The 12,438-nt window shown below is 48.8% G+C and overlaps 1 protein-coding gene across 3 annotated transcripts in view; it reads left to right on the top strand.

Moving 5' to 3' along the window:
* The window catches only part of IQCA1 (IQ motif containing with AAA domain 1), a 144,395-nt gene extending 141,312 nt beyond the window's left edge, over positions 1–3,083 (top strand). For all 3 annotated transcript variants that reach the window (XM_045558704.1, XM_045558705.1, XM_045558706.1), the window contains one exon: positions 1,470–3,083. In XM_045558704.1, coding sequence (XP_045414660.1) covers positions 1,470–1,595 — 126 coding nt within the window. In that variant the 3' untranslated portion in view covers positions 1,596–3,083. The remainder of the gene's footprint in view (positions 1–1,469) is intronic.
* Positions 3,084–12,438: the final 9,355 nt, after the last annotated feature.

Below are 12,438 nucleotides of genomic sequence, written 5' to 3' on the forward strand. Positions count from 1 at the left end.
TACTATTGCTGTAGTTGCTTGGAATGGGGCAAACCTTGAGAAATTTTACCTAATTGTGTTTCCAACAAGGTATCAGACTAAGATCTTGCAGATTCTTCAAACACATTCTACACTCCTCCATGGACATGATGGAGAACATATTCAACTATAGTAATGATAAAAATGGTTAAAATGTTAGCTAATATTTACTGACTGCTTATTATGTGCCTGCCACTATTAACTCATCCAGACCACACAATCCCCCTGTTTTGCAAGTGAGGAAACAGACACAGGCAGGCGTGGTAGGCAGGATGATGGCCCCTCAAAGACATCCACATCCTCATCTCTGAAAGCCGTAACTACATCAGGTTACAAGGCAAAGAGGCAGTGAGGGTGCAGACGGAGTGAGGTTGCTGATCAGCTGACCTGAGCGCAGACAGAGTGCCCTGAATTGTCCTGGGCAGTTCAGTGTCATCATGAAAAGTGGAAGAGGGTCTCGGAAGAGAGAACCGGAGAGAGCAGCATGAGAAGGACTCATTCCTACCCCAGGCAGCCCAGGGTTGGTACCTGAAGATGCACCAGGGACCACAGCCAGAAAAGCAGGGGGTCTCTGGAAGCTGCAAAAGACAAGGGGACAGATCCTCACCCAGGCTGTAGGAGGAACACACACCTCAGACACCTTTAGCCCAGTGAACCCTGTTCCAGACATCTCACCTGCAGAAACAGAACTTAATAAATGTGCTGTTTTAAGCTACTGAGTTTGTGGCCACTGCCATAGCAGCGATAGAATAAACAACACAAGAGGCAAAGTAACTTGTTGCAGGTCACACGGCTAAAAAAGTAACAGAGCTGAAATTCATACTTTACTCCGAAGCCAATTTTGTTAACTATGTTCTAGACCGTGTCTCAATAAATTAGAAGTTCATCACTGTAAGTATTCGGCCACCTCACCTTACATGACAAACAGAGCCAGGGCTAAAACACAGGTGAGAAAATCCCCAAGTGCTAGAAACAAAGTTATGTCAGTTTCACGGCACAGTCACAGGCACTGAGCACCGGGCTGGTGTTTCCGCCACGTTTTCCATAGCGTCTCTGTCCCAGTATCTGAACGGGCGCCCATTGTCCACACGCGGCCACCAGTCCAGCTCTTGGTGACCGTGTGTGAGCCATGGGGACCACTCGCTTTACCAAGAAAAGCCCCGTCAGGACACGAGCCAGCCGGGAAAACAGGTGGCTTAGTGGGGAAGGATTGTTGGTGACATTTAGCCTGTGATTCTCGGCACCTGCAAATCCCTGAGGGAGAAGTTTCGAATCACGCAGAAATACAGGTGGGAACCCCAGTGAGAAAGAGTTTGTGTTGAACACACATTAAACGCCCAAAGGACAGCGGCCGCCGGCCCCTTCCTTCTGAGCTGCTCTTCTTTATTTTTAAGAGGGTCCCGGGGCACTCATGCCGCTCTGATCCTCTCCTGCACTCTGTTCCGTTTCAGAGCTGGTACGCCAAAACCCCTCTGGGCAAGAGGCGAGCCTTGGCCTTAACGGGAGGCGGCCAAGAAAAGCCAAAGGATAAAGAGAAAAAGACCGAAAAGGGGAAAAAGGAGAAGAAGAGAAAGTAGTGCCTCTCTGAGGACCACCGCTGAGTCTGTCTGGGGGCGACAGTGCAGCTCTCCAGAGAGGGGACTCAGCGCCGCCACCTGAGGGAGCCCGGGGGGGAGAAGCAGACACGCGCGGCGACGCGGCCTCACCCCCACCGCATGTGCCCGGTTGTGCCAGCAAGCCTGGCACCACCCGCGTCCGTCACAATCGTTTCTGTCACGTGATCTACGTATTACTGAAACCCACAACCTTTCCAAGTTGGATGCTTCATCCCACCAGTACTCGTCGTCAGATTGAAAATGTGACAAAGAACATTCTACTTTGACAACTATTGAGTGATGACTGTATCGTCGGTACACTCGCTTCTTATTAATCCATATACACTGTATAGTGTCTTGCACCTGTTCTAATAAATTAATTATTTGCTCGAGTAATATATTCTATACAATGGAATAAAGCTCTTGTCCTTGAGCTTAGTAATTTGGTTGCCGGAGCTGAAACAAAACCTTAAAAATGAACCTTTCCAACATCCTAATTCTGAAGGGGAAGTAAGCGAAGTCCAGGGTGGCGCTGCCCACACGTGGAATGGCCCTGAGCCCCCGGCCCGTCCAGCGTTCACGGCCAGCTCTGACACTCCTGCCAGCCCGTGGCTGGCTGAAAACTGCGATGTCAAATTGGGGTAAATGCGCCTGGAAAAGGAAGCCTAAGTGAAGAAGTAAAATATGGTAACTAAGAAAAAAATTAAAGAGTAGAAAATGGTCAAAAGAGAAATTCGAATTTTGTAAGAACATGAAAGGTCAATGTGGAAGATAGCCAGGAACCCACGTCCGAACTGTGGTGAGACCACAGTCAGAGGAAGCAGACGGATGGGACAGAATTTTAAGAATACCTGACAGTTTGGGGTTACACCACGGAAATTTGCAAGCTCTCTGACCCCACAGTCCAAGTTCGATCTCCAAGTTTCCCCAGAATTCCCAGTAACTTGGATCATTGATGCCCAAGAAGACTGGTGGTTTCCAGGTGTCTTCTGGCCACCCACATGTCCCCCCACACTGGGGTCTGTACACAGTAGACTGACACAAATTGGGACAGACAGATGGTCACAGGCTGATGGGCCCTGAGCAGCCCTGCGCTCCCTAGCAGGGAGTCCCCCGAATCTGTCCTCTTGAACACACGCTGCTGTCTTCTCAGAGTTCTTGCAGAGACCTGCCTTCTCATCCCAAAGGAACCCATTGTCCACAGACACTGGGCCTGGCCTCCACTTACCCACTTCAGGCAACATCCAGCCAAAGCCCAGTGTGGCCTGAGAGGTGGCAGGCTCCCCTACCCTGACCTCCGGAGACATTCATGTCCCCAAGATGGTTCCACCAAGATCCCTGCACATGTCCAGGAAGCTACGACCCAAGAAGAGAACTCAAGGCTCTGGGATTTGATGTTCATTGTAAAGTAACAGGATCTGCACTGTAAACAAATGACAATTGTGAGGGTGAAAGTAAACAAATTTTTAAAATACCATTTAACTTGGTCTTAGTTTAATAACAAGCACACTTTTTCAGAACTCATACAAATTTATGTTGATAAAGTTTTAAAATAATAATTAAATGATGGAAACTTGATACATATGCTTTAGAGCAGCAGTCCCCAACGTTTCTGACACCAGGGACCAGTTTCATGGAAGACAGTTTTTCCACAGATGGGGGCTGGCTGGGAGCTCAGGCGGTGATGCAAGCCATGGGGAGCTCGCCCGCCACTCACCACGGTCACCTCTGCTGTGTGGCCGGGTTCCCAGGGTGGAGGCGGAGGCAGAGCTCAGGCATCGTTCCCGTCGAGTGTTCCTGACAGGCCACAGCCTGGTACCAGTCCACAGCCCGGGAATTGGGGACTGCAGCTTTAGACCACTATCCAATAGAACTTTCTGCAATGATAGAAAGTTCTAGATCTGTGCTCTCCTAATGGGAGTAGCCAATAGTTACCTGTGCCTACCAACCACTTGAAATGTGGCTAGTGCAACTGAAGAACTGAAGTTTAATGTTATTCAATGTTAATTTCATCTTAAATAGCCACATGTGGCTACTGTGACTAATGTATCGGACCACGCAGCTTCAGAGTAACTCGAGTCTTAAAATTGATTGGTAAAGATGGCCCGCCTCTCCCTTCAACGTGCTCACTCCTCTTCTCCTAGCACACAGACACAGAGACGTAATTTCCACTGGCCACTCTGTTTTCTCCCAGACGATGACGTCCTGCCCTTCCCAGCGCCAGGTTTGGGCCCTTGTTCCGCAGGGTGCCTGAGCCCTGTCTGAACCTTGGCTGCCCCGCCAGCCGTGCCCCCACAGCCCTGACCCAGGTTGCAGATGCGCAGTGTTTTGCACGCTGCCCGCAGGCCAAACCCTTTGCATGTCCCTGCAAACCCTCCCAGAGCCCAACACACCACAGCTGAGGACATGCTGGCACTTACGTCCCCACCTCCTGCTTTGCATGGGGGTGGGTGTGGAGGGGAGGTGAATACACGTGTGTGCAGACACCCACGCACACATTCCACTGCTTTTACAAATATGGTAACATACCATATACACTGTTCCACCCCCTTGCTCTTTTCACTTAATATGTCTGGGATATTGTTTCACATCAGTCCATCTAGATTGGCCCTGTTTTGTATTCCCTACATAGTTATCCCACTTTATGGATACACCGTAATTTATTTAATCAGTCCACTCTTTGGCATTTAGATTATTTCCACCTTTTTGCTATTCCATCCATGCTGCAATAGATGACCTTATATATTCTTTATGAGCGTGTACCCATTTCCTAGAAATTCCTGGGCCAAATTACCTGTGCATTTTGCATTTGGGAGCTATTGCCAGACTCTCCTCTAAAGAGGCGCTCCGCACACTACCTGCACACATAGGAGAGGGCCCAGTGCTCCCCCACAGAGCGGGCCCCAAACTTGCTGAGCCTGGTGGCGATCTGAAACCCCACAGTCCCCCTGGAAGCCTGGGCATCCCTGAGCTGCAACTCCCACTTCTAACTGACACAGAGACAGGAAAGCGACAGCCCCATGGGAGGAAACGGAAAGGAGGCGATCACGGGTGGGCAGGTGGGGGGATCCGTGGAAGGAGGGGACACAGACCCCTCCAGCTCTGCTAGGGCATCAGCCATTCTTGGGCCATTATGTGACAATTAGCTCCTCTTGAGCATGTTCTTAAGTGGAGGGGACAGTAATTAATGTCATTAACCCTCATTAAGGGAGCATTCTGCAGAATGGAGTCTGATTAAAGTGGAATTTGAGCTCCGCACTCCACCCGCACTTAGGAGTACGCAGGTCCCAGGTCCGAAATCGTTGCCTGATGTCACAACGTTGCTTAAAAGATGCTCCTGAGAATGTCAGGGCTTAAACACCTGTGTGCACAAGTAGCAAGTTTAAAACTCTAATGCTAAATAATCTACTTTTGAGACTCTTCCAAACTTATACCCATATTTAATACAAAGGCAGTGATTATGGTCGGGGTCACAAGAGTGACACTATTTTTAGCCATGCATGACACTATGGGACCCAAACCACTGACATAAGTGGCTTCTGATGTCCTTGAATTTGGTGTAAGAGAGGCCTGGGTGATGCTAACAAAAGCCAATGAAGCAATAAGAGTCGATGTGACTCAAAACCAAGCTGGCAGCCACCCAAACTGTGAGATGTGGAAAATCAAAAGGACCCAAGATATGTGACTCAAAGCACCTGAAATCTCCAAGCTAACACGCGGCAGCCTTGACGATTCCATCTCACTGAAACACACAGTTGCCGCATAGCGGTGCTCTCCGCTCCTTCCCCAAGTCCTTCATCAAGCACCCGCCGTGTGCCTCGCCCCGTGTCTAGTAGGGGAGGTGACACTGATAACATGGCCATGCCAATGAATGTGCAAGGCCAGGTCGGTGCCAGGGGCGTGTGTAACAGGGAGCCCAACCTAGTCCAAGGGATCAGGCTCAACAGTGCCAGCTTCATTCCTGCAAGAACTCTTTTCTGGTGGAGAATCTGAGACTTTGTGACAAAATGCCAAGTCTGCCTGATTCTTTAGCTCTTCCTAACAGCTGCACTGAGCACCTACGTAATCACCCAAGACGGTGTATTTAAGGTCCGTGCCCAGGGGGTGCAGTCGCTAGACACTGCCTTACAGATGTTCAACAGGAGAGCTCTTCTCCTATGGAGCTTTGGGGAGGTGACTGGGGACCCAGGAGTGCGAGGAAGTTCCTGCTGCTCCACTGCAAACTAGTTCTGTCTTCAGATGCCTGACTCGCTTCCCAGGCAGCTAAGCCAGTTCCCCCACGTGGCAAACACACACAGCACCTTGCTCTTTTGGCCGAGAGATTGAGCATCTTAGAAATAAAGTCTCTGCAGTCAATCCCAGTGGTTTAGAGCAAGGGCTCTGACTGACCCAAACTCAGAATCTCAGCCAGCTCTAGCATTTTCCGTGGGCATAAACTTAGTCTTTTCCCCGCTGGGCCATTGCGAGGAGGAAACTGAGCTATGACAAGCAGCACTCCTGGTACGATGCCTCCACAGGTAAGTTCTCAGTGAGCACCGCTGCTACTCCGTCACCCCTGAGTGCCCAAAGTGGGCCCTGCCCAGCACAGAGGTGCCACAGGGGTGGCCTCTCCCTTCCTGAAATGGAAGTGCAGCCCTGTGACGGGAGGAGGGGGCAGCTCCCTGCCTCCTCAGGGCCAGGGCAGAGGGTTCTGGGGGGAGCCCTGCTGGGACCCTCTGCAGGCCCCCCACCTCAAGCCCTTTCACTCAGCTCTGCTTGCCCTGTTGGAGCCCCTTCGGGCTGTGGCTCACCTCTCTGCACCACTCTCGGATACCCCTGGCTCCGTCTCCGGAGCCCTCAACCAGCCTTGCCCCAACCTGCACGGGAAGGAAGGGCCATGGCATCGTGGAAAGCTCGTTGGCTGCACTGGGTCCAATTTCACCAACCTTCTGAGTGACCTTGGGTTAATCCAGCCACACACACACACACACATATGCAGCATATGCACATGCATGCACATACACACCACACACTACTATATGTGTGTATAGAGCCAAACTATATACACACATCACACACTACACGCATACACATGTGTACATATACACACAAACACATGACACACACACGAATATGCCCCTCCCTATACACACATACACATCCAGGCACAAAAACACACATGCATACACATATCCCACACATGCAAATGCATAAACACCCACCCATGTGCACACACACGCATACACGTGCAGTCCTACAGCCGCCATTATTTCCTCAGCAGGGCTGACGGCAGGTGCCCATGGCCGGCACATCCCCGAGCCTTCGGCCTCTTCCCGTGGCTGCAGCAGGGCCAGGAGCCGCTAAGGGGGTGCCCGAGCAGGTGCTCTGGGCGTGTTTACCATTTGCACCGAGCACACCAGGAAAACATCGGCTTCCTGCTCCCCGTGGGAGTCAGAGGAGACCCCAGCTGCAAAGGAAAGGCTGACGCAGACCCCCAGGGCGCCCAGCTGCGCCTTGAGCACAAGAAGGGCAGGAAGGGCCAGGGCTGCACGCTGGGGAGCAGCGTGGACGGTCACCACGCTGGAGTGCATCTCCGCTCTGCCAGCTAATGGACTTCCCAGGTCACAGCGAGGCTCCCCCAACCACGAGAACTGCGTCTGCCTGAGAGCAGCAGGAGGGAGGCCAAACAGGGGGTGACCGGGGCCCGTCCTGGGGAACCTGAGAGACATGTTTCCTTCCTCATCCACAGAAGACCTGGAGTGAACTCCATGAAGAAGCTTCTAGCTATAAGCTCCTCTTATCCTTCAGACAGAGCAGTCCCAATACAAGGGACCGGGAAACCCTTAACTGCTCACGGTCTTTGGGGCCACTTCTGATAAGAGGAGCGGTGGCCAGGCTAACCGGGCCTTCCAAACAACCAGGCTTCCGATACACCTGTGAGGCGGCACCCAAAACATCACATGGCAAAGTGCTCACACACCACAGAATGTTCAGCCCAGACACAGCGAATGTCACTACCGTGCTGAGGTTTTCTCCTGAGAGACGCAAGACCCGGTGCTTATGAAAGCGCAAACAGCTGGCGGTCACAGCCTGATGCTCCCACGGGGCATGTGGCTCTCTGAGCACCGTGGCCTGTTTTAAGCCCAAGAGTTACAGTGTTCGAGCCAGAGCCCTCTCTGGTCAGAGGTCACCCCATCTCAGAAAGCAGGGACCGTCTATGCCAGCTGCCTGCGCAGCCATCTGAGTCAGGCTGCCGCGGTGCCACGCGGGAGGCAGTCCTGGCCTGGGGGAGATGGTGGCCTCTGCGTCACCCGGGAGGCTGCGAGCTCTCTGCTTCCAAGCCGACATCTTACTGACTCTACCTCCACAGTCGCACCTGACCCCAGCAGCAGCTGTCTGTCTCCTTGACCTTGCTTCCTGTTTTCTTAGCCTTCTTGCTGGTGGGGACCCTCTGCAGAGTCCCGAGGTGGCGCAGGACTCACTGGGAAAGGGGGCTGAGCCTGCAGGTCTCTCTTCCTCCTCTTGCAAAGACTCCAGTCCCACTCCCACGATAACCCACTAATCCCTCAATCAATGAATGGATTCATACATTCATGAGGTCTCTGCCTCTTAAAGGCCCCACCTGTTAATACTGCCTCGTTGGGGATTAAGTTGGAACGTGAGTTTTGGAGGGGACAAATATTCAAACCATAGCACGCACTATGCCTGAAAACGCCATTACAGACTCATTGTTTTGAAATAAAACTTTCCAACAGTCTGTTATCAAAATGCAAATATCCATGACAGGGGTGTAAACATTTATGCTTTTCTTGAATCATGACACCAGCACACAGAGGGCTTGCCTGCAGGGCGTGAAGTGGAGATGCTACCACCTCCTGGCCAGCCCTTCTCAGGCCTCTTCCCTTTCCCAAAGGGGACTACTGTCCTGCCTTCCAGCATCCCAGGTGAATTTTACCTGGTCTTGACCTTCATATAAGTGGAAGTGGAGAGTGTGTTCTTTCACGTCTGGCTTCTTCTGATCAGCATTTTGCTCGTGAGTCTCTTCTGCTTCCTTGCAGGTAGCAGCGGTTCGTTCAGTTCCGTCACTGTATCGCAGTCCCTTGTAGAAACCACAGTTGGGTTTTTTTTATTTTACTGTCAACAAACATCTGTCTTTTTTCTTCAGTGTGGGGCTAATATGAACGATGCTGCTATGCACACCTGTGCGTGTCTGTCTGCACGTGTGCACACAGTGCTGTTAGGGATACGCCTGGGAGAACAGCCGCGACCCCAGAGACCATCACAGGTGGTCAGCAGTGCCACGTGGCTTGCTGAAACAGCTGTCCCTGTGTCACCCACGCCGGCAATACAAGCAAACTCCCGCTACTCCACATCCCCCCCAACTTGGTGTGTCGGCCGTGCCAACTGTGCCCACTCTGCAGTGGGTGTAGTGATATCACACGCGGTTTCCTTTCCTTTCTGCTGATGACTCCTGAGGTTGCATGCCTTTTCACTCAGCATAATCCCATGAACAATGGCCAGGTTGATGCATGTAGCAAAGGTTCATTGCTTTTTATTGCTTAATAGTTTTCCATGGTATGGATGCACCATAGTTTACTAACCATTCACCTGTTGAAGGACATCTGGGATGAATCTAGTTTTTAGCTATTACAAATAAAGCTGCTATAAGGATATGTATACAGCTTTTTATATAACCATAAGTTTTCCAGTGAAAACCTGGAATAAGCACCCAAGAATGCAATTGCTGGGTCTATGGATGTTTAGCTTTGTAAGAAATTGTCAAGAATATCAAACTTCCAGAATGGCAGTACCGTTTTACATTCCCAACTGCAGTGTATGAGTGATCCAGTTTCTCCACATTTTCATTAGCATTTGTGTTTTCACTTTTTTTTATTTACCGTCTTACAAGTGTGCAATAATTGATTGATTTATAAGGGTTAAACCAGTGCTGCATTTTCAAGTACAAGGTTATATTTCTGATGTATTATCTTTTTTATATACCATTTTATTTTCTTTGGTAATATGTGGCTTAGAATATTTGCACCTATATTCTTAAATAAGACTATTCTATAACTTTCTTCTCTCATAACATTCTTATTAGGTTTTCATATCAAGATCTCATAAAATCAGCAATATTTTTTATTTTTCTATTCTTAGCAAGAATTTGTGTGTGTAAGATTAGCATTATACTTTTTTAAAGGTTTGGTAGCATTCACAGGTGAATCCATCTGGAGTTTTCTTTGTGGAAAGGATTTTAATTTCCTATCTAATTTAACATATTATAAGACTATTCAGGTTTTCTATTTCTTCTAGTGTCAGTTTTGGTAAGTTGTATTTTTTAAGGAATTTGGCTATTTCATCTAGACTTTCAAATTTATTAGCATAAAGTTGTTCACAATATCCTCTTATTTATCTTTAATATCTCTAAGACCTGAAATGGTGTCTTAGTTTTAGTTCTTGATGTTAGTTATTTATGCCTTTTCTCTTTTTTCTTGATCAGTTTCATCAGGGCTTTATCTTTTCTTCAAAAACATTTTCAAAGACCCAGTTTCTGGATTTGACGGCCATTTATATTGTAATTTTTTACTTTATTAATTTCTGTTCTTTAGCATTTCTTTCCTATACTTCTTGCCATTTAATTTGCTGTTCTTTTTCTAACTTCTTGAGAATAGTTAGCTTATTAATTTTTAGTCTTTCTTATTTTCACTATATACATTTAGAACTATAAATTTTTTTCTGAAAATCTATCTCTTGATAGTTACCAAGCCTAAAAATTAGCTCCAAATGTGAAATATAATCAATATGATACATTTTAGGGCATATATATATGCATATAGAATTACAAGGGCATATATCAAGATTGGCAGCAATCTCCAGATAATGAGGTTAATGCTTATTTTGTCACTTTCCAATTTTTGTCAAGTTTTTCCAATTTAATACACACTATTCTAATTTTGCAATTAGAATTATTTATACATATACATAAAGAACTATGATGTACAAGTGTAAATTAAAAGAAATTAGTTCACAATTTTAAAATGGAGGTTTGACCCACTATAATGCTATGTGTGAAAACATGGGGTAGAATGAAAAAATGGCTTTAAAAATTGCACAAATTTAATAGATGTAGGATGGCAGGTTCAGTTGTGTCTCATTTTAATTTTAACTTTTGTACTAAAACTTTATCTCTGTATGTGCTTAGGGAGCACATCTGGAATCCTATAAGTTTTTAAAAAGCGGATAACCTGTCGAACAATGGAAATTATGAGTTTTAAGGAATCAATTAATGACCAAAAAAATTATAGAAAAAAACATGCATTCACTTAGCTACACGATGGCCTAGGAAGTGAAGGGACACCGTCACCTGAACCCGTCTGTAGAGTACAAACACTGGAGGAGAGACATGGGAGAAGGTGGCCTCACAGTTCCATCCCCTAGGAACGCCCCTGCATCCCCGTTAGTAGCCACTGCCCCCTCCAGGCCTGGCTTAGCATCATGTCACACGCCAAGGCTTGTGGTTGGCTGTCCAGGCACGAGCTCGTCTCCAAGAGGAGACCCAGTGAGACCAGTGTGACCCCAGTAACCCCCATTCACACCTCCCTAGCCAGCTGGCCAAATCCACAGTCCTGGCCTGTTCCTTCTGTCCCCTGCGCTGCCCTGACCCTGAGCCCAGTACCCTCGTATCTACTTCCCTGCCACCACCCTCTCCCGCCACAACAGCCCCGGTGGGTGGGAATAGGGATGCAGAGCGGAGTCGGTCAGGTCGCGGGTAGAGAGTGGGACAGGAAGGATGCAGGCGGGCTCACCCTTGAGGCCCCTCTGAGGCCTCCTCCCTGGGATCGGGAGAAACTGGGAGACGCAGGACGCCCAGCAGATACGGAGACTCACAGTGGGTTCCAGAGCTGCCCGCCACTTCCCACACTGGGGAGCAGCAGCCACCTCTGACGCCGTCTGCCCGTGAGATGTGGCGTTTTTCCCCTGCGGGCCAGGCTCCAGCATCTGCAGGGCTCAGGGGGGTGGGGAGACGTCCTAGCATGGCGGGAGGTGGGGGTAGCTCTGGGCAGAAACTGAGGCACTGGGGGGCTGTGCAGAAACCCGCACTCGGTCCCGGGCGGATGCTGTCCCAGAGGTGACACAGGAGCCAGACTCAAACGACAGAGCAGGTGTGACATCCTCCCTCTTGAAAGACAGATTTTGCTCCACACGGAAACTAATTGATTCTGCCTCAGCAACTTTCTCAATTTGCTAGAATTCTACAACCAACAGATCAGCTGATGGGGAATATTACTTTTATATAAAACAGTGAGCTGCAGACTTCAAAGGGTTCTCTAAGGTAAATTTAATTACGTCCTCCCCAACAAGACATCCAAAATACCCTCGCTTAGCTTTTGTGTGTGTATTTATATTAAGCACAATGCCCACATCCTGTGACATTAGTATTGCTCTTCACATCACTGGAAACATGAGTACTTTGGAAGTGGTTGGAGCAAATTATAATGCACCCAGCCAGGGCCTTTTGTTACGCGGCCCTTCGACGGTGGTGCCTGCCTGGCCCTCTGAAAGCCCGGGGCCCACTGGAGTTCATTTGAGAACGTTCTACCCCAAGTCGGCCGTGCAAATTATTTTTGCTCTACGTGGAGAGTCTTTTTATTTTCCTCATGACATCAAGCGACTTTGAATCTTGCATAATACACACTCACACATACACAGGGAAAGGGATTATTGCTCTACCAGGATTAAATGATGCTTCTAATAGCGAGCTGATGAAAAACAGAATCATCACGGTTTCGTGTTTGTCCCTGGAGTGCGGTGGTGCCGCGTCCAGTTGGGGAGGAACTTCTGGACG

Source organism: Lemur catta, chromosome 8 (assembly GCF_020740605.2).
Source record: "Lemur catta isolate mLemCat1 chromosome 8, mLemCat1.pri, whole genome shotgun sequence".
NCBI lineage: Eukaryota > Metazoa > Chordata > Mammalia > Primates > Lemuridae > Lemur > Lemur catta.